The sequence below is a fragment of the Mauremys mutica genome, chromosome 1 (genome assembly GCF_020497125.1).
Source record: "Mauremys mutica isolate MM-2020 ecotype Southern chromosome 1, ASM2049712v1, whole genome shotgun sequence".
NCBI classification, from domain to species: Eukaryota; Metazoa; Chordata; order Testudines; family Geoemydidae; genus Mauremys; species Mauremys mutica.
In genome coordinates this window covers 354,288,531-354,315,819 of record NC_059072.1, presented here as the reverse complement: position 1 = coordinate 354,315,819, position 27,289 = coordinate 354,288,531, and the positions used below count along the sequence as shown (strand labels likewise).

The 27,289-nt window shown below is 49.6% G+C and overlaps 1 protein-coding gene across 4 annotated transcripts in view; it reads right to left on the bottom strand.

The window, feature by feature from the left end:
• The window catches only part of CHRDL2 (chordin like 2), a 65,105-nt gene that overhangs the window by 13,758 nt on the left and 24,058 nt on the right, over positions 1 to 27,289 (bottom strand). For all 4 annotated transcript variants that reach the window (XM_045022520.1, XM_045022518.1, XM_045022519.1 and 1 more), the window contains exons 2-8: positions 19,952 to 20,064; positions 18,534 to 18,627; positions 17,013 to 17,155; positions 8,446 to 8,539; positions 6,160 to 6,215; positions 3,972 to 4,143; positions 2,430 to 2,624 (exon numbers count right to left, since the gene is read on the bottom strand). In XM_045022520.1, the coding sequence (XP_044878455.1) occupies positions 2,430 to 2,624; positions 3,972 to 4,143; positions 6,160 to 6,215; positions 8,446 to 8,539; positions 17,013 to 17,155; positions 18,534 to 18,627; positions 19,952 to 20,056 (859 nt within the window). In that variant the 5' untranslated portion in view covers positions 20,057 to 20,064. The remainder of the gene's footprint in view (positions 1 to 2,429; positions 2,625 to 3,971; positions 4,144 to 6,159; positions 6,216 to 8,445; positions 8,540 to 17,012; positions 17,156 to 18,533; positions 18,628 to 19,951; positions 20,065 to 27,289) is intronic.

The following is a 27,289-nucleotide window of genomic DNA, read 5'->3' as shown; positions in this document are numbered from 1 at the left end:
CGACCCGAGCTGGGAGGCTTGCTCTAAAACGCCGCGTAGACCTACCCTCATTTACTTCAGCGGGGATAAAGCAGGGCTCACAGCAAACCCCTGGATCTGGACACTCTTCAATGTGGGGGCTGATTTACCAATGTTGGGTCAGATCCTCGGCTGCCGTAGATCTGCACAGCTCCACTGAAGTCGGCAAAGCTATGTCGGGCTACACTAGTAATTTGGAGGTATATGTAACACACTGGTGGAGCATGTGGGATTGATCAGTCCCCTCTGCAGGTCATCTGCTGGACCTCCCTGCGGGGGAAGGGAGAGGGGCGTTGAGACTCTAGAAGACAAATGCTCTGGACAGTGTTGTCATGCTTTTGGGGCATGGGCTCCAGGAAAACAAGGCAAATCTTCCTGTCCTGACCAGTGGATGAGAGGAAGGTGTCAGAAGATGTATATTAAAGTAGCTGTGGGCTACTCCCCTGGGCTTCTTACACTGGCTTTACCCGGGTAACTCCATTGACTTTATGGGGTGACTCCTGATTTAATTAGCTGTATCTGAGAGGACAATCCAGCCTGGGCACAGCTACTCTGAATTGGCACCTCCCAACACATGCCTGGTAGGGGCTCTTCCGGCTGCACCCCTCTCTTCTGGCCCATTGACACGTCATTTACACCAGTTCAGACTCACGGGGCCTGCTTGTGATCTCACTTTCCCCAGCCAATCAGGAATAGTTTCAATTAAACCAATGGGATGGTCCCAAAGTAAAATAGGGGCTAGATCTTTGGCTGGCGCGTAACGATGTAACTCCAGGATCGGGCCCCAGGTATAAGTGTGATCAGAACCAGCCCCCTTTATATTCACTCACACCCACGTATTGAGGTGTCACCCACACTCCCTTACACGTCACCTCTGAATCTGGCCTGCCATGTCAGTTGGGAGGGTGGTCGCTGGAGGGATATTTACAACCTTGAGCAATTTTGAACACTCCCAAGCGAACGTGCGTCGTCAATTTTTGGCTTCTGCAGTAATTAAGAATTTGCTTTCAGATTTGGAAGCCAGTTTGTTGCATTTGGTTGAGGTTCCTGGAACTCAGAGGAGCTCCCTCCCACCGCTGAATTTCGCCTTGTTCTCTCGCCCTTTTGGCTGGTGAGCTTTTCACACTACTCCAGAGAAAGTCTGGTTATAAATAAACACGGAGTTTATTTTAGGAGTGAGACTATGGGGTCTGATTCTGCTCTCACACCAGTCCTGCACTGGTGTCTCTCCCTCCACTGCACTGGAGTTCCTCCTGATTTACACTGATATAAACAACATCGGAATCCTGAGAGAGAGAGAGAAAAGCAGAGGGGTGTTTTGCAATGACCATAACATAAGCATTCGGCTAGCTGTCTGGATTTAGCACGATCCTAACAGGGGTGTACCCAGCCTGCCCTCCTCCACCATTGCCAACACTGTCCATAGTCCTAAAGCGGGCACACCCCCATTAAAGTCAGTGCATGTTTGACCAAGACGGCCCAATAGAGGACACACAGCACCACCATGTGAACTACACTGATTCTAGTGACAGCAAACTGCACCCCTGTTGCACCTTTCAGAGCTTTTGCCCAACAAGTAAGCAAGCCTCCCAACCACTCCTTTGCGGCACAACGAAGTTTTACAAATGGGAGCGCCTACGGCACAGAATGTGACTTGCCCCCAGACAACACAACGAATCAGTGGCAGAGCTGGGACTAGAACCCACGAACTCTAGCTCCCAACCTCTCCTCGCGGAAGGCAATACCAATATCATGCGACATGGCTAACCAGTAACGAAGTGGGAGGGATGTGATAACAGCCTACGAGTAATGGAAGGGCTTAAGAGGAATCATTTTGGCAGTGGCAAAGTATTTACGTTGCAGTAAAATGTACTTTGGGAAAAAGCTCCTAGCAGTGAGATTCACAGATTTCAAGGTCAGAAGGGACCACTGTGATCATCTAACCTGACTTCCTGTAGAACACAGACCATACAACTTCACTCAGCAATTCCTGCCCCTTGGTTCCAAGTAGACTTCTAAAGAAGTGAGAGAAGTTTCATTGCCTAAACTTCTAAAGCTAAATGAAGTACAGAGAGACATAACTTAGGAAACAGTCCTTCACTGGAAGGGGGCGTGGATCAGGTGGCCTCACAGGTCTTTTCCATCTCTAATCCCTATGATTCAAGCCAAAAAGCTTTCACAAAAAGACCAGAATCCAATCAGGAGACACACAAGTCCATGTGTTAACACATACATGTGCTTAGTCCACTGAAATCACATGATTACTCTTGTTTGAAGTTCAGCAAGTGCATATGTAGGATCGGGGCATTAAAACTAGCCAAAGGAAAGAGAAGCCAGCAATAAATGAAGGCAAAACACCAGGAGAGAGCGGCGAATGCTGGGGATGATAGTCTATCTGTTCTCCCACGTACCTGGACATATTTTACAACATTTCCCTTCTACTTTCTCAGGATATTCACAAGGATATTCCTTGGGACACGTAACCTTCTGGCAGTCCTGGATCCCATCCGTGCAGGTACACAGGATGCATGGTAGGACTCCATACAGTCGGAAGACGGGATGCCACACTTCTCCATGGGAGTAGGTCTTCCCATTGTAAACGCAAGCTGAAGAGAAAGAGAGAAGGGTAACAATAAATAATAATAAACATATTGTACCTCTGTACGGTGCCTTTCGTCCTGGTGGATCTCAAAGAACTTTGCCAAACTACCAAACTAACAGGCAAACTATGTCAAAGGGATTGCAACCCCCTCTGGGGCACAACACGGCAGCAGCAATACTACAGAATACTTCAGGATAGAAGGTGAGTATGAAAATTACAGGGAAATGAAACTACAAGGGGGATTTAAGCAGCTGAATGTAGCTACAAGAGCTGGAACTTGGCCAGGCCAGTAGGGCTAATAGCCCTACTCCTGCATAAATTGCATTGAGATCTTTAATGAGCGTGAGTTGTCAGGACTGTATCTGAAAAAAGAATGCTGAGATCCTTAATAACATGCATCTGTTCGGCACTACTCCGAGGGAAGAGCGCCACCTACTGAATTGCAACACGAGTTGCTGTGGTCTCTGACTTTTCCTTGGCGGTCTCCCCTCCAAGGGCCAGAATGTCCCCTCCTGGAGACAAATCCCCAGGAGGGAGCTGGAGGAGGAAGGCATCACCAAGTTACCCGAGTTTTCCTGCACAGTTCCCGGAGGCTGCAGGGGTTGTCTCACTCCCTCTCCCCACTTTCTAGTTTCCCCAGAGATTCTCCTGGAGAAGGACGCCAGGCAGGACTGTTCTGACAGAAACTAGCCCACTGCTGCCACTAACACGAGGGGCAGTGCCACAGAAAAGTTACTACAGTCCCAGCCCAGGCCGTGTAAATGTTTCTGCAGGTTTTCCAGGGAGCCTGTGGAGGGACCTTGTGTTCCATACCGGCTCCTCCTCCCCACTGCAAGGATCCCTGTCCCAGGAGGCCACAGAAGCTAACCCTCCCCACAAACTCTCCTTTTGCCTGGGAAGAGGTAGTTCCCTGAATGGAGGATGCATCTAGGAGGCGCACGCTGGGCCCCAGTAATGAGCTGACCCCTGAGAGAGATGTGATGGGCTCACCACCCCAGGCATGGCATTTAATCTGACTTGTCACGGGCAGACGTACACCCACCACCACCACCCAGTCAGCTGTTTATATGGCTGCAATTAACTGGATTCTGCTGCACTCCAGAAGCCTGCTGAGAATCCTAGAATATCAGGGTTGGAAGGGACCTCAGGAGGTCATCTAGTGCAACCCCCTGCTCAAAGCAGGACCAATCCCAAGACAGATTTTGCCCCTAAATGGCTCCCTCAAGGATTGAACTCACAACCCTGGGTTTAAGGGTCAATGTTCAAATCGCTGAGCCTATCCCTCCCCCCACATACCCACTTCCCGGGGAACACACCGAAACCTCGCCCCCAGGAATGAACAGCCCGTCACCTTTCTTGTGCTTTTCTTTCAAGATGAATTTGACGGTAGTGCCACCTCCGCCTCCTTTTGGCTTGAAGCCCCTGGGAATGAACTCCAGCGAGGAACTGATCACAGTGGAAGCAGTCCCGCCAAGCAACCTCTTGCTCACCAGATCCCCCAAGCACTGGTCTTGAGAGTGTCTCTGTGAAAGGCCGGAAACAAGGATACTACTGAGTACCAGGCAGTTCGGCTGCTCAGTCTGCGGCGCTTTATGGGAAAAGCTAGCTCAAAGTCACGCACACATTTGCTGTGAGGGGGAAATGCTGAGGATCTAAAGAGGCAGCATGGTCTAGTGGATAGAGATCAGGGGACCTGGGTGCTATTCCAGGCTCTGCCACTGGGTGGCCTTGGGCAAATCATTTTGCTTCTCTGTGCCTTTGTTTCTCCTTCTGTCTTGTCTGTTTTGATTGCAGGCTCTCTGGCGCAGGGACTCCCTCTTACTATATGTGTGCAGCGCCCACGACAATGAGGCCCCGATTTTCGGTGGGGCCTCTAAGTGCTACCGTAACACTCACAATAATGGTAGAGTTGAAATTTGCTACCGTTCCTCGATTCCTGCCGCTCAATCCCACTCCCACACGACATGCGTCAAGTCAAATACCATGTTTGACATTAGCAAAGCTACTCCTGGCTTCTGAACCTAGTCAATGGGTCATATTCTGTGTTTATCCCAGGACACACACACACACCCACACCCAGCCCCGAGGTCAATATAGGCTGCAGGCCAGCAGAAAAGTCAATGCTCTCTCAAGACTGGTAATCCTGCACTGCATGGGGATACTTTGCCCCTGGCTTCAGGATTCCAGAGAAAAATGGGACAAGGCACATAGCACAAAGGCTCTCCTTGTGGCGATTTCTGGAGTTTTATAGATTGGAGAGGTGTGGTGCTGGCATTTTGGCCACGGGGCTTTGGAAAGAGTAAGGACAAGAAGCTGTAAGTGACCTAATCCCGCAAACCTGGAATTGGTCATCCAACCCGAAACGTCGCCATGAATCAACCTAAAGGAGCCAGGAGCTCACTTTTTCCGCCCTAGTAGTGTGGATACAAAGACTAGCCAGCGAGGCAGTGGGAAAACATGCTCCCATCCAGCTCAGGCTCTGGCTGCCATGCTCTGGGAGGAATGGGCTACATTTGTACGAGGGAAAGGGGAGAAACCGGTATTCTGAGCAAAAGCAATTGCTATCACTGCACGGGAACTAGATTGTGTTTGCCCCAGGCTGTTTTCTGCAGCGAACCCTGGCGTGACTCCACTAGGGGGCAGCACCAATGGGAGGCACTAATGTAGACTAGGCTCCGACTGCCTCTAGCATTTAAACCACCATATCATTTAAACCTGCTCATGGCTATGGGGACTATGCCAGTGGCCGGCGGCGCTTTTTCTTTTTACATCAGCAGTAAAGTGGTTAAGGCACTGAACTGGGAGTCAGGAGACCTGGCTTCTATTCCCAGTCCTACCAGTAACCAAGTGTGCCACTGCTGACACCTCTCTGCTCCCAGGTTACACTGAAAGTATAACTGGGTTAAAAAAAAGAATTTGATACGTTCCTGGAGGATGGGTCCATCTATAGTTATTAGCCAAGATGGTCAGGGACACAACCCCATGCTCTGGGTGTCCCTAAACCTTTGACGGCCAAAAGTTGGGAGTGGACGACAGAGGATGGATCACTCGATAATTGCCCTGCTCTGTTCATTCCCTCTAAAGCACTGGGCACTGGCCACGTTCAGAAGACAGGATGCTGAGCTAGATGGACCATTGGTCTGGAGCAGGGAGCAGAGCTAAACCTAGGCCATCATCTCTATGCTCCTTTGCATTCAGAAAGGGCTTCCAGACATTTCTGAAGAGTGAAGGCCACTGTTTGTTCCAGGGTTGTATCCTGCTGCCCGTCTCCATGGTATCCGAGCAAGTTCCATGTAAAATAAATAGCATAATGGAGTCTCTAGTCGATTTCACGGAGTTTCTGACACGTCTCCCTTTTTGGGATAAAGACTCTGCCTGGGGTGAATTTTATTGTTGTTATTGCTGGGCGTTTGGTTTGGGGTTTTGGTAGAAGAACAGCTTAAAGGGCAAGTGTTGTAGAAACATGGATTTCCGTGAATTGGTGATGTGGTTTATTTTAGAAGGGACACTTGGATTGTTAAAATGTAAACATCACGTACAACACCTCTGTTTAACTGCAGGGGCTCCTCTTCCATTGACTTCTCATAGGAACCGTCTGTAAAATACAAAGTTACAACAGGAAACGCAGAAGGTTAAGATGGGAATTACTCTCAACGAGCACCTGGCTTCTGCTGTAGGAGGCTCCCAAAAAGAGAACCATGCTCTAATCACTAAAGGAGGCCGCAGGGCACAGATACAATGTGAGTATCCTGGTTTTATGGGGACAGTCCTTGTGTCACCACATCCCAGGCACTCCTGAAATGTCCCGGTTCTTTCAGTTCATCAGTCCTAACTTTTGTTGTTGTTTTTTTTCTTTATAGCTACAAAAGTCAGTTCCAAACGTATTGCTATGGCGAGCATTCCACCACCCTAGAAAATGTTGCCCCTAAAGTGTCCGAGAGGTTTTTGATTCTGCAAATCCAGTTACCTTAGTCTAAACCTCCCTGGAGTGCAGTAAAGCACATGTGATGGATCTGCAAAGCAGGGGACTTCAACTCCCTCCCCACTGTACATCCCCTTCCTCCTGGCTAAGAAGGGACTATGTTCCCATTAGCCCCATCCCCATTGCACTTGCCTCTCCCTTGGCCAGGGACGGGAAAGGTCCTGAAGCAGGAAGTGGCCAGGCTGTGTGGGGGCGGGAGCTGCATGGCAGCAGGGAGCTGGAAAGAGACCCCAGGAACTGTGGACAGAGCCACACATGGAACAGGCTGTGACTGCTGGTCATCACACTGGGTACGGGTCTGGGTGGGACTTACGGGGAAGCAGCAGCAGATAGGCAGGGAGCCAGTGCAAAGGGGCCCCAGTGAGAGACACTAACAGAGCCTGGCCTGGAAACCCACAATGCTTATTTGCTTGAATAGAGACTGGATGGGAGAGGGCTCCCTGGGCACTAGGCCTGAAAAGCCCTGACCCTCACTCAATTGGACTGCCCCAGGGACCCAAACAGGAGCCATGATTGCTCACTTTGAGCAGGAACTTTAAACCTCTGCACCTAGGGTATTTACAACCTTCTCCCTGCCAGCCCTATCTATCAGAAATCTTTCCCTTAGCCGTGTGTCTGTGGTTACGGAGACGCCCAGGGCTAGTACCTACACAGCCCAGCTGAAGCACCTACGGTGCTTGCCCCCAAGACACGGTACACGGGGCACGCTACTGGCACCTTAAGAGTTTGGGGTACAGAGTAGCCCCGATAATTACATATGTAAAGGGGACGGTGGCACTCTCGGTCTAAAACCCTGCTTGTCTCACACCAATTCTGGTGGCTGCTGGCAACATGTCTGCCAGTTTCAGCTCTCAGTTAGACTGCTCTAAACAGGGCCACCCAAAGGATTCAGGGGGCCTGGGGCAAAGCAATTTCGGGGGGGCCCCTTCCATAAAAATAAGTTGCAAAACTATAGAATATTATATTCTCGTGGGGGCCCCTGCAGGGCCCAGGGCAAATTGCCCCATTTGTGTACCCTCTCCCACCCCGGGCAGCCCTGGCTCTAAATATGAAGCAACTCCACTGACTTTTGTGGAGTTACTCCAGATTTACCCTGGTGTAACAGAGCAAAATTGGGGCCTCTAACTGTTTATAATTTTAGTAGATGGTAACAGCGTGATGTGAAACTGCTGGTCTGATTCCCTGCTCTGAATTTTACATATAAATACAGGGCTTGACTGTCTTCCCATTAACCCTGGTGTAAATCTAGATGAATGACCGTAAAGTCACTAGAGCTACCCCGGGGAGAATCGAGTGAGAGGAGAATCAAGCATAAAATGCCATTTTGGTTCTTAATTACCGCAGGGTGTTTTTATCCCTTGAGAAGGACTACGCCACTGCGGCATTTTCACCAGTTTATCAGAACAATGACAATAATCGTCATAGCCAGTTGTACTTCCACAATCAAAGCAGCCTCTCCCGAGCCTGACAAATGAACTTCTGTGAGGATGTGACGTCACTAACATAATATAACAGGGCCAGTAAAACAAGGAGTACGACTCAGGCCATGACACTGACCCTACTTACACTCCACACAAGTACACAGCGGAGGGGCACTGCTGGAAGAGAGAAGAATTTGGCCCAAGAGGCTTTGTTTCGCCCAAGAGGCTTTGTATGCCTCAGACTCTCTTACCATTGCTGGTGACACGGAGGCAGAGATTTGTGCAATTTACAGCATGGATTTTCAAAGTCATATTTAATAAGTGTGACATTCCCCCTCCTGGCTAACGGCCAGGGCTGCGATTCCCATCCACTGACCTGACAGCAGACCTCACTTAGCAGCAGGGACTGGTTCCCATGTTACCTTGGCAAACTTGGCAGCAGGAGTCTGGCACAGTTAGAGGAGAGGAGCACAACAGATCAGGGCAGGTCACCAAGCCGCAGTAAATCTGGCCTTCCTAGGAAGCACAAAACAACCTGATGCATTATTGGCATTAACAATGTCCTGACAAGTACAGTGATCCTTAGAGTCGACCTAAGATATGCAACTTCAGCTACGCAAATAGCATAGCTGAAGTCGGTGTATCTTAGGTCGATTTACCCGGCCGTGAGGATGGCGACAAGTCAACCGCTGCTGCTGCCCCATGCCACGGTGGAGTTCCGGAGTCGATGGCAGAGCGATCCCCAATAAATCGATCACTACCCGCCAATCCGGCGGGTAGTGTAGACATACCCTTAGTGTTTAATAGCCGGGGCCAAATTGTGCCATTGATTTTTAAGCAGATTTCACTATTTGATTTCAGTGGGAAGTTCTTAAAAATGGATGGACTGATAGGGCCCTCAATTTACTATAGCAATAATGGGAGCTGTTGTATAATTTGCAATTACTCCATTCCAGCTTCAATCTATGTAGCCTAATGGACTGGGACTCAGAAGGCCAGCATTCTATTCCCAGCTCTGCCACTGGCCTGCTGGGTGACCTTGGGCAAGTTGCGTCCTGCTCTGTGCCTCAGTTTCCCCATCTGTAAAATGGGGCTAATGATACTGACCTCCTTTGTAAAGCATTTTCAGATCTAGTGGTTAAAAGTGTTCTAGAAGAGCTAGGTATCACTGTCATACTGGAGCAGCCTTCCCCAGCTTTGTCTCTAAGTGCATAGTCCTTGGGCCAGATCCTCAGCTGGCGTAAACTGACAGCCCACCATTGACGTCAGTGGAGCTTTACTGATCGACACCACCTACGGATCAAGCTCTGCAGTCTTTGTTCACTAGGGAAAGAAATCATGACCAGTCCCCAGCCACCAGACAGGACCAGAATCAAGCAGTGTTGCATTGTATTGTATAGCACATGCTCAAATGAGTGTGCGTGGTAGGGCTTTACCCACACTGAGATGGCAAACTCTGTGGGGCAGGGACAGCGCTGATCTTCTACAAAGTGTGAACAGTGCATAATGCACCGCTAGCGCTGCCATCACATAAACAACAATTGCCACCGTGCGACTGCCTAAACAGATTTCACTGGCAGGGTCCTAGCATATTTCTGACGAGTGTGGTCAGATCTTGGGCTTGAGAACTGTGCTACGAAAACTGCATGATGGAGAACAGGGGTTAAAAGCAGCCAAGCTAGGCTGATTGGGGAAGCAGCTACAGCTGTGGCCAGCTCAATACGGGCCCAGCTGGTCCTGATAAGAGGGCTGGGGTCAGAAGTTGGAGGAGTCTCACTCTAGCTGCCTGAGAGGAAGGTACCTGAAGCTGAGGAAGGACAAAGGAAGCTGGGGAGCACCAGCCTGGTAAACCCCCAGGCTGCAGGCCTTGGTGAAGGCCCACAGAGGTACTGGGGCTGCAGAGGTGTAGCCTGAGGTTAGGCAGAGGCAGCTGGTCCAATCTCCTTGCCAGTGATGAGTGGCCATTACAGACTGCAGTCTGCCCCAGTGAGTGGGGGCTAGATGGTGACTGGCAATACCCACTGTGGTGAGGTGGGTTTAGAGGGTTGGGGGTTCCCCTGGGAGGGGAAACCCAGAGTAAGGGGGTACTGCTGGGGGCAGCACTCTGAGGTAAAGAAGCACTGGGATCCGGGAGGGATACGGGCCAGCGGCAAGCGAGCCACTGGCCTGCAGAGGCCGCTCCGTATGCTGGAAAGGAGCTAATTCCCAGACGACCAGCAGGAGGTGCCGCGCCAGTGAGTCTCGCATTGCTACAGAAGGGAATCGATTATAGCCAGGTTTGATCAGCAGGATTCTCATAGCCAGCCACGTTCTCCTTCCATATCCATTCACCTCCAGGTTTGTGGGGAAGCCAGATGGGAAATGGAGTTTGGAATCTGAGCCCAGATCTGGATCCAAATTTCACAGCTCTGCTCTATCTCTATATTGGGTCAATCCAAACCCCCAGAACCAAGCGCTTCCAACAATCTGTAATCTGGACCCGGAGATGGATTTTGTGGTTTAGACTCACCAATATTTATTATTGGTAGGCGGTGGCCTGGAAAAGATCAGTGCTCTATGGATAAATCTGAATAACGGGCTAACTTCAGCCTTGGTGTAAGCAAGCACAATTCCACTGCAGATAATGGAGTTTCATCCATTTGCCCCAGGTCTGAATTTGGCCCATTATGCAGCGTGCAAGTTAGAAATCAGAGAGAGATGCTATGAGGCTTTTACACCATCCAGGCCCCTTAGATATCAGGGACCTCTCCCCCTTGCATTGGGTCAGGAATATTTTTCATTGTACCTATAGCATCCCAACTGAGGATAGTTAAACTAACTGTGAACATCTCTAGATCCTTTGACAGCTTCTTCCACTGCCAGGTGAGAAAAGACAAGGGTGTGGTGTGTAGGTGAATGAGGATAAGAAGGAAGAAAGTCTTGTGAATCAATGGATCTGAACTGAACCACTCACTCACCCTGAGGGCATGTCTACACTACAAAACTAAGTTGACTTTGTTACGTCGATATACGGCCCCTGCAGTAATTAAAATGGTTTTGCGTGTCCACACTAGCTCTTTCTGTTGGCAATGCACGACCTCACCAGGAGTGCATGCCCCGGATGTCAGTGTGGGGCATTGACAGCCACAGCCTCACCGCCCAGGGCTGACAGCTGGAGCCCCGCCAGGCTGATACCCTGGAGCTGGAGCCCAGCTCCAAATCACAGCACCAGAAGGCGGGGCTCTGACTGTCAACTGCCAGGGACTGACAGCCAGAACAGTAAACACAGCGTCTACACTGACACTACGTCGACCGAACTCCACCAACCTAACGCTATGCCTCTCTTGGAGGTGGGGTTCTTAAGTCAGTTTAGTGGGAGACTTACATCAGCAGGAGCAACACTGGAGTGTAGACGCTTACAGAGTTAGGTCTACATAAACTGCCTTACATCGATCTAACTCTGTAGTGTAGACCAGGGCTCAACAAAGATAAGGTGAGCGAGGTAATATCTGTTGGTGGGAAAGACAAGCTTTCGAGCCACAGGTTTTGTCTACGCTACAGACATAAATCGGGATAACTACCTCGCTCGGGGATATGAAAAAGCCAATTAGGGTTAGATTGTGGTAATTAGCCATAAATCCAGTGTCTCTGTTCAGTCCATGATTTTTAGCCCATGTCTACACTGGCACTTATGTCAGCAAAACATCTGTAGCTCAGGGCTGTGAAAAAATATACCCCAGAGTGACATCATTTCGCCGGCATAGGCACTCGTGTGCACAGCGCTTTGTCAGCAGGAGACACTCTCCCACCAACATAGCTTCTGCCGCTCATGGAAGTGGTTTTATTATGTCAATGGGGAAGTTCTCTCCCATCCGCATAATGTGGCTACATGAGCGATCCTGCAGCAATGCAGATTTATTGGTACAGCTGTGCCACTGTAAGCTTGCTAGTGTAGACGTGGCCTCAGTGTCTAGAGTGGGCTAGTGGGTACAGAATGTTGTAATTAGCCATAAATCCAGTGTCTCTGTTCAGTCCATGATATTTTGTGTCTAGCAGAGTTATGAATGTACCAGAGACACTGGATTTATGGCTTATCACAACAATCTGTAAGCACTACACCCCTCTTTTTGTTTAAGGATCTCAGCGAAGTTAACAGGCCACGCTATCTTAATGGTCCCTTCGAATACATGGTAACTACTATGCTGAACAATCTGTTCCACCTTGTATTTAGCTGTGACCCTCTGGGTACCTTTCCCAGACCTGAAAAAGAGCTCTGTGTAGCTCAAAAGCCTGTCTCTCTCCCCAAGGCCGTCGAGAGCGGGTTCGGGCCCTGATGAAAAAAAATTGTCAGGCCTCCCAGCAAGGGCGGACGGGCTAAACAGGGCCAACGAAGCCGGGGAAGCTGGGCCCCGAGCCCCCTTCTGGACCACCGGGCCCCAGTAATTTGTACCGGCTTTCCCCCTCCCCCCCCCGGCCCTGTCTCTCCCCAACAGAAGTTGGTCCAATAAAAGATATTACCTCCCCCACCTCATTTCTCTAATATCCTGGGGCTCCACTCGACAAAGACAGCCTTGAGCCAAATGCTGCTTTTGGGTCAGGGGTGTAAATCCAGACTATCTCCACTGACTTCAGTGCTGCTGGAATTTGGCCCTTGCTTGTTTTTAGGTCACGGATGACTGTTTCCTTATTTACCCTTGCGAATGTCAGGTCGCTGCTTAGAGCTGCGTATGTATGTGCCAAGTGGAAGAGAGGCACATGCCATAAATAAAAGAATTTATGCCAAAGGCCATGCACTTGGTGCAGTTTTCAAAGAGGTTAGTTAGACCAGCTGTTCGTGCAGCTGTTTCAGCAACTGGCAATATTAGACACGACCAATCACTATCCTACTGGTGCCTGGCTTCATTGTGATCATTTTATTTTCCCCTTAGCATCCAAGACATTATCCCACTGAATAAACAGAGAACCAGAGAAAAGCAATCCAACATGTCCAGCAAGTACGTACAAACGTGGGAGCTCTTGATCAGCGGTGTCACATAAAGCAGATGAGACAGTAAAACCAAACGCTGCAGTGATATATAATTGTTGATGGAAGCATCCCTCTCCATTTGTATATATTTCACACATACAAATATACACACAACCTTTGAGTCTGGTTCTCCTCTCATCAGCAAGGGCATCAATCAGGAGTTATGCTGGTATAAAATTGGTGTAAACATGAGAAGAACCAGCCCCATCAGTTATATAATTTGTATGTCTCGTGTCTATTTGTCTCTCTCTATGTGCCAGGTTTGGCCATCCTTATTCATACGGAGTAAGTCAGTTTAAGTGTCAGGCACCTTAGTGAGGACCAAGGACCTGTTGGTGCAGGGGTAAATGACTACACGTGGTGCAAGACGACAACAAATCAAGCCCTCATATTCTTTCAAATGAATTTTTGCGTGACTTCACTGCAGTCGATCGATGTGAAATGGACAGTCCTGAAGATTAAGCCCCTTCTATTTATCTATAGAGCAGCGACACTAGCACTAGTTTACCATTCCCACTGTCCATGGCTTACTCAGTCCTTGGCTTCTCCACAGACACTTCCAACAAGGGAGCTACTGTCCAATGTGATGAGGAGACCCATCCATTAAGAACTGGTCTGAGACCAAGAACTCATTCCACGTAGTCTTCCCAAGAACCTTCAGGTAGTAACGACTTCTGGATGCTCTGATGCTGAACTTGATCTGGAGTTGAAAGGCTCCACACCCTATTACAACCCCATAAGCCATCTGGCCCCCTTTAATATCTTTATATAATAAATGGAATGAAAGCAATCTCTGTACAGAACTCTCCTTTTTATGGCTTTGGGACATGCAGAGAGAGGTTATTGATGCTTGGAATGTTACCATACGCCTTCCAAGTTTAGAGTGGTCATTGCTCTGCAGTTTTATGTTCTACTCCTGGAGAAATGGGAAAGACGAGAAGAAGCCTCTCAATCTATCCCCAGACACTCAGCTTACTGGCATCATCACCCCTTAGACATCCATCTTTGGGCCTTACAATGGACAAACTGTGCGCTCGCCAGTCTAGTAAAGAGTTCAAAAAGCAAACAGGAGTAGGGACACGCTTTTCAACAGGCCATTAACACTATCTGTTGCAAAGACAGGGTAAAACACTGTGGCAGAAGGCTACCAGAGTCGAGCCAAGTCCCTGTCTGAGTCTGCTCCCGGGCTTTCAGGCTTTCTGGGAAGAAAAATATTCACCAAATGCCCATTGGCAATGTTTGCAAACTGAAAGACAAGATGATCCACTACCAATGATTTGCTCTTCACACAAACTAGCTAAAACTATCTCTGATGACAGGAGTCTGTTCACAGCCAATGCCTCATAATGACAGAGGTTCATAACACCCACAGCAGTGGGGTCACCAGTTGAGGAGAATAACAGTAGGTCACTATAGAATCTGCCTTGAAATTTAATTTTTTAATTTTTAATTTAATTTAAAAGCAAAAGATACAGCCTCTTGCAGGGTTTTCTGCCACAAATGGTCCCAAGCTCACGGCTGCAAAGCAAGCCCCAGGTAGCAATGTAACTTACTAAGGTATGCAGTGCTATGGGCTTCAGTACCTTGCTTCTTACTGAAATCTGCACTTTAGCGTGGTAATGTAACGGCTTCAGTGGATTTCTAAGCACACAGGAGCCGTGTTGCGAAGGCGTTGGTGTACGGCCAAGCCTCCTCTGCCAAGTGCTTCCATCTACACAGTAATGCTTCTACCCCAGCAAGGTCTCTGTGGTGAACTCCAATGGGTGATTCCAAGCCATCCCCTCTGCTGGTCTTAACTTTGGATGTTTACAATTAGCTGGACAAGGCACTAGAAAACGGACAGTAAGGAGCAATCTTGCACTGGTAGCAGGGTGGAGCTTTTGGATCTTTTAAGAAGCTATTATTTAGTCAGGGTGTGGTCAGAAGATTTTGGAGGGCCCTTCATCTTCCCGGGTGAAAAGTCCTGCCATCCAAGACCTGCCATCCTTATTCACGCTGAGTGGCACCTTACTTCACGAGTAGTCCCATTGAAATCAAATGGTGACTGCTTGTGGGAGGAAAATACTAAGCTAAAATCTGGTCCTAATACAGTCTTTGTATCTTCACACTCAATGGGCAGATTCTGCTCTTGGTTACTATTCTATTTCTATTCTGTTCTAGCTAGATTCATATCCCTCCCTGATCTCTGTAGTGTCTGAGCACCTTCCAGTCATGCATTAAGTGATGTGACCAACATGTCTCATGTGTGACTCGTTCTCTCTCTCTCTGAACCTCTCCCCATTGGGAGAATTGTGTGTGCAGTGCAGTGTTTTGTTTGGGCGTGTTATGGGGGCATTTTTTGCAATGTCCATGCCGCTCTGCGTTCATGTCAGAGAAGGCAAGTGGAAGAAGTTCATCTTGCACTGGGAGCAGAAGGTGATGACATCTGCGATCATTCAGATCCTGGGGGAGTTCATCTCACTGGACCACCGGACCACTGCCTGAGAAAGTTCTGTCTCCTGAATAGATGAGCTTTACATTCTACTGAGCCAGAGTGAAGTTGTCAACCCTGGTCTTCATCCTGGAGCTTTAGGCTGTTTTAGATATCCTGGGTTGTGATGGGGGTACCAGACCCACACTGGTTCAGCGGGGGTTAACCACACTCTGTGTGCCAGCAAGGCCATGCCCCCTCATCTCTGCTGGGCATGCTCCAGCTGGAATCTAGATATTAAAGGGAGCAACTCAGCTCAGTCGGGGCTGACCAGCGAAGGTGCTGCATGCTCCTGCGGCGGGACCCGCCAACACTCCAGTTCGCAGAGGCCAGCCAGCCAGGGATGACCAATGATCCATAGGCATCCAATGCTGCAGAGGGAGGAGAGGCCATGGGACTCTCAAGACAACTAGCCATGGAGGAACGGGTCGGAAATAACGCAGGGGAACTTAACAGGGAAACAGACACAGGACTGGGGCTTGGCTTAGCATGTTTTAGTAGGATCCCCACTGAGCAGGTGGCGGGCAACCCTGCCACCGCTGGGCCCTGGGTTGGGACCCAGGGGAGCAGGGAGGGCTCAGGTACCTCTACCCTGGCTGTCACCCACCCCAAGGCAGCGGCCCACCTCTCCAGCCACTCCTGCCCCAGGCCACGCTGCCCTGCTGGTCAAGGGTTACCCTATTGAATCTGGCCATTAGGCCACACCCCCCTGCAGAGGAGGGCATCCATATTGGCTCTAGCCACTAGGCCATGCAGCCCTGCAAGGGAGGGCACCCTATTGACCCCGACCGTTTGTACTGTACTGCTCAGAAGCCAAGGGCGGTCATCCAGACTCAGCTGCGGGGTTATAATGACCCCACCACTCTCCCCAAAGGGGGGTGGGGTGTACCAGCCCAGTGACATGGGCCCAGGCCATTGAGCGAGCACCTTGAAGACAAGGACTGAGACCTTGAACTTGACTCAATACAGTGTTGTAAACCCAGAGAGGCTCAACTGAAATCAATGGGATTGACGCCAGTGTAAGAGATCAGAATCCAGTCCTAGGCATCAGTCGGCCAGAGAACTCCTGTCTCTCATCAAGTCTGATCAGTCTCATGTAACAGGGAAGGAGCTGAATCTTCTCTCACTTATGCAGGTTTTACTCCATTGACTGCTATGGAAGAGCTTCCAGTTTACACCAGCGTAAGAGCAGAATTCCTATCCAAAGGGACAGGCTCTGATACACTACCTGACCCCACTGAATAGTCCTACGGAAGCCAATGGGACTACTCATGGAGCGAAGTACTATTCAACATGGGGATGGCTACCAGAGTCAGCTCCTGAGGAATAACATTGCCAGGCCAGCCGTGACCGGTGGGAGCACCCCTTACGGAGCTGAGCTGGAATAGCTGGTCAGATTATTGTGATACTGCTGTACAAAGATTGGCACTCCCTGACCACGTCCTCCCCCTTCAGACCCATGCCCGCCTGACAGATAAAGCATTGCGACTCCCTTTGATTCAAAAATAGCTTACGGAGCAGCTGCACTGTGCACACTGATTTGGCTGCCGAGAAGGGAAGAGTTCGCTCGTGGTAAACATCTCCCCTGGTTGGTAGGTTGTCCCGTTGTACTGGCAAGACTTCACAGGCGCCCGGAGCCCAGACGGCGTGTGCGGCTCTACAGGGGGAGAGGAGGAACAGCAACAGCCCCGTTGAGTCTCGTCACTTCCCAGGCCCGGCATGCAGGCCCCGAAACCCTGACGCTAAACAGATCCACTCCACTGACACTGCTGTGAATAATGGGAAGCTGGGACCATCTTCCCGGGAAGATGTAAACAAGGAACACTTTTATCAGCCGTCCCCCCCGCCCCGGATCCAGCCTGGCCCGGGCCATCACCGCCTGGAAGGGAGCCCATAAAGACAGTTTGCTCTGCCTCTCTGTGAGATTATTGTTCATCTTAAAATTAGAGTTAGATTGCCAAAGACACGCCACAGTAAAAGGGAAGGACTGGTGGATAAGGAAGCCACATTCCCTCCCTTTCTCCCCTTGGCTTCAGAGGGTAGTGAGAGGCTGCTTTCCTGCCTCGGCAGCACGTTCTTCCCCACAATGCAGGGACGGGGGGCAGGGAATGAGGGGAGCCTGGATTCCGTCCCCTACCCCCACCAATGCACCAGACATGGCCCATCTGCCCTGGGTAGCCTGCACACGAGTGTAAGGGAGGATTCTTAACACCCCACATCCATCCCTATGTGAGCACGTTGTCTAAGCCACAATGCAGCGCTATAAGTTTGGAGCGGGGAGTGATGAAAACCAACAGAGTTTGCAGGGTTTGGCTCAGATTTCCACGTTTTCCCGTCCTTTCACACAACGGCCCAGACGGCACATCTGTTTCAAATAGTGAGGTGAAATAATAATAGTTTGCACATCTACAGCGACGTTCCTCTGAGGCCACGAAAACTCGTTACACACAATAATCCCAGGGCCCCCGTGAGATGGTCTCCACTTTGCAGAGGGATACACTGGAACAGAGAGGCGAAGGGTGCGTCTTCATCGCAGAGTTAATGCGGGAGACCGGCACCTGGCTCTGCGCACCCAGTTCAGCCTCGCTTGGGTGGGCGTGTGCCCACTGCCTCCCCGCAAAAAATCATGTGCTCCAGGAGCGATTTCCAGCCCTGCCTCGCTGTGAGGCACTGAGCAGGTCTCAGGGCCACCCTGCGCTGCTCTGAAATGGGGACAACAATTTTTGCCAGCCCCTCAGCTGGTGAAATTGGCACAGCTCCATCAATGTCCTGTGCTGATCTGGCTCTACTGGGCATTGTCTCTTCTGGGTTTACACAGATCCCGGCACACGGGAGCCCCATTCCCGATTGGGCTTTTGGACCCTCTCCTAATATAAATATTTAGAGCTAAGAACAGTGTTATAAGTGCAGAGTGTTGTTACGATTCCTGTTTTCCTCACGCCCTGACTGTCCAAAAGCAGAAGCATCCACAGAAACCGAGCTCCCAGAGAAACAGAAATGTGGAACGAAGAAATCTGCTCCAGAAATCCACTTACCTGCACAGCGAGGGCAGCACTGCTGCGGGTCAGTGACAGGCTTTACGCAATGCAGGGCTGGGCACTGGATTTGGTAACAGCTCACATTCACATTCTGTTTGCAGGGAGAGAGAACAGGGCTGCTCAGGGACAAAAATCCTTCCCCCCCGCAGGCCTTTATGAAGATGCTGCCTTATTTGGCCTTTTGGACTGAGCCAGAAGTGGAAGGCACTAGGCTGAGTTACCCCAGCTTAAGGTCTGGGCCATTGTATTTAAATTGTTGGGTAGCACCACAAGCTGCTAACCAGCGTATGATCCTTGAAAAGTACAATGATTATGAGACTGTCTAACCAGTTACTAGAGGGGCCAGCTGGCCTGCAAACGTTCTGCCCCATGCACCGATCCTGTCAGATCTCCCTGTTCGTCTAAACGGTGCAAAGCCTCAGCACTGCTTGGCTCTTCACTAAGTTGATCTGGTCCAATAGGCTCCGTGGTCTTGTACCTGGGGCACTGCTGTGGGACTCAGGAGACCTGAGATCTGCTCCTCACTCTGCCTGTGACCTTAGGCCAGGCACTTCCCATCTCTGTGGTGCTGCTTCCCCTCCCACCCTTGGCCAGGAGCTGGGGATGGGCAACAGGGGATGGATCACCTGACGATTTTCTGTTCGTTCCCTCTGGGGCATCTGACATTGGCCGCTGTCGGATGGCAGGATACTGAGCTAGATGGTCTTCTTATGTTCTTATGCCTATTTGGACGGTCAGGTTTATGGGACTCTCTTTTATGTGTTTGTGCAGGGCTTAGCACAATGGAGCCTCAGTCTTCTTTGGGGAATGTTACCCTTTGCTCCTGGCCCTGGCCCCAGGGACCCATGTGTTTGTCACTCTAGACAGGATCTTCCTTTGTCTAGGAGGACTGAACATGGGAGGAAATGCAGAAGCTCCAGCTTGTACAGTACACAGATAGTCTCCTCAGCAGGATGGGCTGCTGCAAGGCCATCACCCCCTGTACTCCACTCCCTCCATTAGCTCCCAGTCCACTTCCATTGCAAGTCCAGGGCCGTGTCCCTGAGCATCAAAGCTCTCAATGGGTCAGGACTCCACCACATCTCCACCCATAATCCACCAACCTGGCTTCCCACCTCTGGGACAATGCAGCTTACGAAGCTGTGAGAGCCAGTGATAAAGCTTCATCATCCGGGGGATTCGGTTGTGGAATGAGTTTCCAAAAAGGATTAGGCTAATCCAGCAGCTGGTCACCCTTAAAATAATTGCAAGACACTTCTCTTTGATAGAGTTTGCCACCATAACTGGACTGATTAAAGGCCTCCAAAGCAAGGTTAATGCCCAGTGGCCCACTATAAACAAGTCTGGTAACAGCACCATTGACACCTGTTCTCATACTGTAGATCAGCATGACAGATTAGACTGTGAAGCTATACCTCCAAACAGGTGCATCGGATGCAGTACGTCAGCCCCTGAGGTTCCAAGTAGGGATGCCAGCTCTCTCCTGGACCGTACTTCTTGCCATTAAAATCACAGAACATATCTGGACCTGAAAATCAAACAGATGGATGTTATGCATGAAAAGGGAGTGCTCTTGGAAATGCATTCTCCTTCCCCAGTCGATCGGCAGGGCTAAGCCAATACTTCCTAGCGTCCATGTTAAGATGCAAACCTGAGCTTTTCGATTCAGAGTGTGTAACCTGGTGGTCCGGGCACTGACCCGTGGGACACCCACATTCAAGTCCCTGCTCTGCCGGCTTCAGAACAGAGTTTTCCATCCCAGATCACTCTAAATCAGGCACAGCAGGGACTTAGGTCTCCCACATCCCAGGTCAGGGCCTTAACCACCCAGCCATGCAACATCAGTCTTTTTTTTACCAGAAACTGTTGAAACCAATACATCTCTGGACGTATGCAGTGTTGTTGTAGCCGTGTCGGTCCCAGGATATTAGGGAGACAAGGTGGGTGAGGTAATATCTTTTACCTCACCAACAGAAGTTGGTCCAATAGAAGATCTTACCTCACCCACCTTGTCACTCTAACCTCTCTGGACAACGTTTAGGCTTCAATGAAACAACATCTTGTGGTGAAATTTCATTTCATTGGCAATGTTCCAACCCGCTCTGTTTTTCACCCTTTCTCATCTTGGATGTCCCGTGCTGGGTTGCCAGCAGCACCGCCAGGATAAGGTGTCAGGCAGAGAGATCTGAGATGGCATTATGTACGGGCCATCAGTGTTACAGTCTGGGACACATGGCCAGAACAGAGTCAGCTTCAGAGTGTCACAGCTTGCAGGACATGCAAGGTTTAATCCAGACAGCAAGTGAGACGCCGTGTTGCCAACTCTCATGATTTTGTCATGAGACTCATGATAATTATTGTTTTCCTTCAAGCCCCAGCTCCTGGAGTCAAGTGAATATGTGATGATTTCAGCCTTCATTCTTAAAGAAAAAATAAATTTCTAGCCCTCGTGGCTGTGGAGGAAGCTTCAAAATGTGACCCCAGTGCCCCCTAAAGTTTCAAAAAGCAGAAGGCAAAAAAAAAGAACCCCAAATCAATTATTTTTCCATAATCTCATGATTTTAAAGCCAATCTTATGATATTTGGCGAGCCTGACTCATGATTTCTGAACATTTGGGGTTGGCAATACTGTGAGAGAAACAGAAGGACAGAGGGCAGATGAAGAAGCAAGATAGGAATGGACGAGCCAGATGAAAAAACATTGAGGTTTTTTTGCAAAATATGTAGACAAAAATGAAAATGGTTTTGCTTTCATGGAAATTTTTCCTCAAAAAATTTCAAGTTTTCCTTGAAGAAAAAACAAATAATAAAAAACTGAACACTTTTCAGGTTTTTTTGGTTCTGAAAATTTCGGGGGGGGGGAGGATTTTTTTTTATTATTCTTTATTTTTGTGGTTTCATTTTTAGGGCTTTTTGGTCAAAAATCAGAAAATTTCGAAGAAACAACACGTCTTCAGAAAAACCACTTTATGAAAGTAAAACTTCAGCGGCCTCAACCTCTATAAGGACTGGTGCTGTGCAGCTACGAAGCTCTGGACAAGCAGTTAAGGTCTCCAGACACCCCCTCTGAGGTAGGTGGGTATAATCACTGACACACGGGAACAAAAGAGTCCTGACTTGTATCTCTAAACCCATGATAATTCTCCCAGCCCCTTCTCAATAGCAGTCACAAACCACTGGGACCTTCTCACTTCTGTGTACAGTGCACACCTTTGTCTGATCATTTGCGCCATATGTGCCCCCAGCAGAGACAGGCCTTACCAGGGATCAGACTGGCTCTTCAGTCAGGAGAGATTTGTTCCATCCCCCCAAGCATTTCTTAACAGAGCCAGCCAGTCTCTGCCAATGTGAACGTCTGTGGGAGCGAGAGTTGCTGAGATTGGGAAACTGATCTCTGACTCCATCCCATAACATGCTGTGAAGTCACTGTAGATTTAAATGTAGTGGGCCAAATCCATCCCTGGCATCACTCTAAGGACTTCACTGGAGTTGGACCAAATTCATCCCTCGGGTTATTCCACTGTCTTCACTGAGTGCAGGTGAATTTGGCCCAGCACTTGTCTCCATGTAAAGAGAATTCTGTGCTGTGGGATGGTAAAAGGAGCCTTGCAGTTGTGGGACCGTTAGTCAGTGTAGCCTTCTGGCTCGTGGCTGTTTCACATCAGTCGAGCGATCGGAAACCACTTTTAGCTGAAGGTTGTTACATTTCAGCTGTGTCTTGTCTCTTTAGACTGGCGCTGACTGTGAGGTCATACGGTAGCGAGCACAACAGGGCCCTGATCTTACCGAGGGCATCTAGCTGCTGTGACACATATAATAATAGTAGGATAAATGGTGTTAGTGCTCCAGGATACCACACGCGGTGATGGTTAATTTACCGTCCCCTGACATTTTCAGGGAAGAATTTTTCCCTCATCAGTGTCTTTTCAGAAAGGGGCTATATTCCGACCCCCTCGCTCCTGCGGATTTCCTTGGGACTATTAAGGTTTAACGTCAGCAACGGGTATCACGTTAGAGTCGCTGCAGTGTCTCAAACTACCCTGCAAATTGGGACACTCACAAGTAAAGGCCCCTTTTGAAGAAGGGGGGTCAGGTTTTCTAAACAGCTGTGGCCGTGTCCCAATCAGCTGGCCTGTATAAAAGTATCAAGATGGGTGAAACTGAATGGGATAAAGCAAAGGATGGAAAGGACATGGAAGGGAAAACAGAAAGGACCTAAACTAGGAGTAACTCCACTGAAGTCAAGGGAACTAGATTAGTATAAATGGGATCAGAATCAGGCCCAAAATGTACACAGGGAAATTACTGTATTCCAAAAGAGTTGGATATGCTACAGTCATAGAACCAGAGACATGTAGGGCTGCAAGGGACCTCGAGCGGTCATCTAGTGCATCCCGCCACAAGGAGTCAGGACCCAGTATACACAGACCATCCCTGGCAGCCGTTTGTCCAACCTGTTCTTAAAAACCTCCAGTGAAGGGGATTCCACAGCCTTCCGGGGAAGCCTGTTCCAGAACTTAATTATCTGCATCATTAGAAAGTTTTTCCCGATATCTAACCTAAATCTCCCGTGATGCAGATTAAGCCACTTCTTGTCCTACCTTCAGTGCACATGGAGAACAATCGATCACCATCCTTTTTATAACAGCCCTTAACAGATTTGAAGACTGTTATCAAGTGCCCCTCTCAGTCTTCTTTTCTCCAGATTAAACATGCCCAGTTTTTTCAATCTTTCTTCATAGATCAGGTTTTCTAAACCTTTTTATAATTTGTATTTGTAGTGGGGTGGTCACCTGCTCCTGCCCTGGGAGAGGGCTGAGACAGCGAGAGGGCTGCTGCTAGGAAAGCAGCAAGCCTCGGCTGATTGGGGAAACAGCCACAGCTGTGGCCACGCCCCAATCAGGCCACAGCTGGCCTGCAGGGCTGCCCAGAGGGGGGGGCAAGTGGGGCAATTTACCCCAGGCCCCGGGCCCAGCAGGGGCCCACCACGAGAGTTTTTTGGGGCCCCTGGAGCGGGGTCCTTCACTCTCTCCGAGGGCCCCGGAAAACTCTCGCGGGGCCCGGCCCCCAGAGCTTCTTCACTCCCGGTCTTCACTGGAGGGGGGTCCTTCCTTTCCGGGATAGAAGGACCCCCCTGCCGCCGAATTACCGCCGAACCGGGACCCGCTGCCGGAGTGCAGCCGGGTCTTCGGCGGTAATTCGGCGGCGGGGGGGTCCTTCCGTTCTGGGACCCGCCGCCGAAGTGCCCCGAAGACCCGCGGTGGGGGCTGCACTTTGGCGGCGGGTCCCACTTCGGCGGTAATTCAGCAGAGGGGGGGTCCCCGCCATGGGTCTTTGGGGCACTTTGGCGGCGGGTCCCGGAACGGAAGGATCCCCCGCCGCCGACTTACCGCTGAAGCGGGGCCCCCCGCCACCGAAGACCCCGGACCCCCGGAATCCTCTGGGCGGCCCTGCTGGCCTGTATAAAAAGGCTGGGAGCCAGGAGCTCAAAAGGGCGCTCCTGAGTCAAAGAACTAATTCCCTGAGATGACCAGCAGGAGGCGCCTCAGGGGTGAGTCCCACGCGTTTACAGTGTTGCTCTCCTCTGGACTCTCTCCAGTTTATCCACATCTTTCCTAAGGCCTGGTGCCTAAACCGGGACACAGTACTCCAGCTGAGGCCTCCGCAGCGCCGAGTGGAGTGGGACAATTACTGCCTGTGTCTTACATAAGTAACTCTTCTGCCAGGTGGAGCCGGCAACAACCAGGGCCGGGTTCAATACCTAGGGGTTCCTTTTCAAGAACACAACAGAACCGGCTCGAGCCCCTACCCAGTAACCTGGGGAAATTACACACCACCCCATGGCGCCTCTGAGAGGCAAAACTTCCCCACTTGCAAGCACAGAGTCTAAGTGTAGAAAAAAAACATTTAATGAAAGGAGGGATGCCACCTGACATGGGGCAGCTCTATGTTTTTTGCTGCCCCAAGCACAGCAGTCAGGCGGCCTTCGGCAGCATGCCTGCAGGCGGTCCACTGGTCATGCAGATTCAGTGCCGTTTCTGCGGGCGATCTGCCCGTCCCGCGCCTTCAGAGTACCCACCGCCGAATTCCCGCCGAAGCCGCGGGAAGACCTCCCGCAGGCATGCCACCGAAGGCTGCCTAACTGCTTCCCTCACGGCAATCGGCAGGCCGCCCCCCACGGCTTGCCGCCCCAGGCACGCGCTTGCTGCGCTGGTGCCTGGAGCTGCCCCTGCACCTGACATTAATTAGGGAAAATGCCACAAGCAGGATTCATAATCATAGAACTATGAGCAGGACACCACCCCAGAGTGCGTGGAGCAGAGCCTTCCGCCTCGTGTTCTTGAGTTCTACAACCAAAAGTTCCTTTTCTGTGCCCCATTCTGCTCCCTCACCCTACCCCACTCACAGTGGTTGTCCTTGGTCAATGAGGATCCAGGGTTCAGAGGTCCATCTGTGTGAGTTCACCTCCCACCTGGGGAAGAAGGCACCTTGCTTGCTCTGCCATCTTAGCACTTGGTCTGTCTGGCTGTCCCATCAGCTGCAGTTCCTCTCCACTAGCTGCCTCACCAGCCACTTGTTCCGCTCCTGCCAACTGATTGTCATTCACCTTCTGCTGCCACCTGCCTTCCTGCTGTAACCTCTGCAGGTCAGTCTCTTAGTGGTTATCGGCTCCTAGTGATTTTCAGCTTTTAGCAGGCTGGGCAAAAATGCTGTCCCACTACAAGTGATTTCAGCTCTTATTTGAGCACTTAAAATAATAAAGGCTCCTAATGGAGTCTATTTAGCTCTATCTTTGAACAGTGGAGGAAGGAGGAACTGGTTAAACCAGACTTAAGGAGAGTCCACACCTTGTGGTTGGGACCCATATCCCTACCCCTCTTACTTTCATAGGCCTCTGGCATTTGAGCCCCTGGCTTAATAAAGTACTTTCAACTGAGGGTGACCCCCTCATTTGGGACAGGTTAAGCACAGTTCTGCTTCCCTTTATTCATACAATAAAGACAACAACATTGAAAACAGCAACTCACTACCCCGGCATACAGCACTAAAGTGATTTGTAACCCAACACCAACCAAATTCAATCACTTTGAGCAACACAGATCTACCTGCTGGATACCTAGGCGGAGTAGGTGTGTTCATGTAAATACAGTTTGCTCCTGAAGTCTCTCCCGCTCCCAGCTAGCTGTCAGGGGAGAGCTCATTCAGACCCTGCTTACACATACAACACTAATGTCTTTCAATAAACTAGAGTTAAGGATTGTCTTGGGACTAGGCATTGGAATAGGACGGAGGTGGGGCGATATTCAATTCCCAGCTCTGCCAAAGACTTCCTGAGTGACCTTGGCTGAGTCACATATAAGCATCAGTTCCCTGTCTGTAGGGCCAGTAATCCTGTCTTGTCTACTTAGATTGTAAAATGATTCTCATGTACAGGGGGGAATCATCAGCAGTTCTCTCATACCAGGTTTGCAGCCTGTCTGCAATGCTAGAGCGTGGCTTAGAATCTCATCTTCTCTTTTTCCACCCAGTGTTTCTTCTTAGATTTCAGTGCAGGAAACAGAGCACAGGAACACCACATTTTTGCACCAGTGTCTGAAATGCCCACTTTCATACACCCTGAAATAATAATATTCACAGCAGGGCTGGCCAAAAATGTACTGACAGAAAATTGGGGTTTTGACAAAACAATTTTTTGGGGTGGAAAGTGTCTGTTTTCTTGGAAACTTTTCCATTTTAAAAAAAAAAATGAAAATAAAAAATGTTCCAATTTTTGGCCAAACATTTTTCAGTTTGGGGCAATTTCTGGCTTTAAAAGTTCAGCCAAACCCCCCTGAAAAATCAAACATTTTTTGACAGAGAATTGCTGAAAAACAAAAATATTTTCAGGTTTTTGATCAAAAGTTGAAATTGTCCTCAGGAAAAAAGCCATTGTCCAACCAGCATTAAAATCACAGGTTCTATATATTGCAGAAGCCTAAAAGCTAGGGCCCATATCCTGCTTCCTTTGAAGTCTATGGCAAAACTCTTATTTACTTGAATGGAATTTTCCCCAAAGACAGACATATTGAATGACTGAAAATTGACTGTTGCATATGGCCAGGAGAAAATGTGATTCAATCTCTGTTACCATAGTATAGTAAAAGATACTACACGTGTGTGCATGCGTTGTTTGATATGATCACTTAATCCGAGCCAGCCTGATCTCAGTTACACCTGTGTAAATCTAGAGTTTCTCCATGAGAACCAGCTAGAAGCATGCCCACTTTAATGCATGCCAACAGGCAGGCAGTCCTAGAGACCGAGTGGCTTATGCTCTGTCATCAATAAGTACACACTTGTCACTGTATGTTATTAGCTGTTTAAAAGTGCTTAAGCCACCCTACATAAAGGTGGCTCAGGTCAGATGATGTTGCGATAAGGCAGCTGAAATCCTTATGCCACCTTAAGGATTTACAATGCTTTAAAATCTTACCCCAGTCTGGGGCTGTTCCGTGGTTCCAGGAGGTACTGACTGATGTCTTCACTTTCAAAGGTGCAGTGCCCAGCCCCCACTGACCATCAGCGGGAGCTGGGTGCCTTTGAAAATCTGCACTTTCAGCACTTGGGGTGAAATCCTAGCCCACTGAAGTCAGGATCTCACCCTTAGGCTTTAGCAAGGACCTTTGGAGGATACAAATGACCCAGCTCTGGTCCCAAAGCCCAGCTGCTCAGAAGCCAGCCTCCCTTTTTGTGAATAGAGGTGAGCTTCCTGG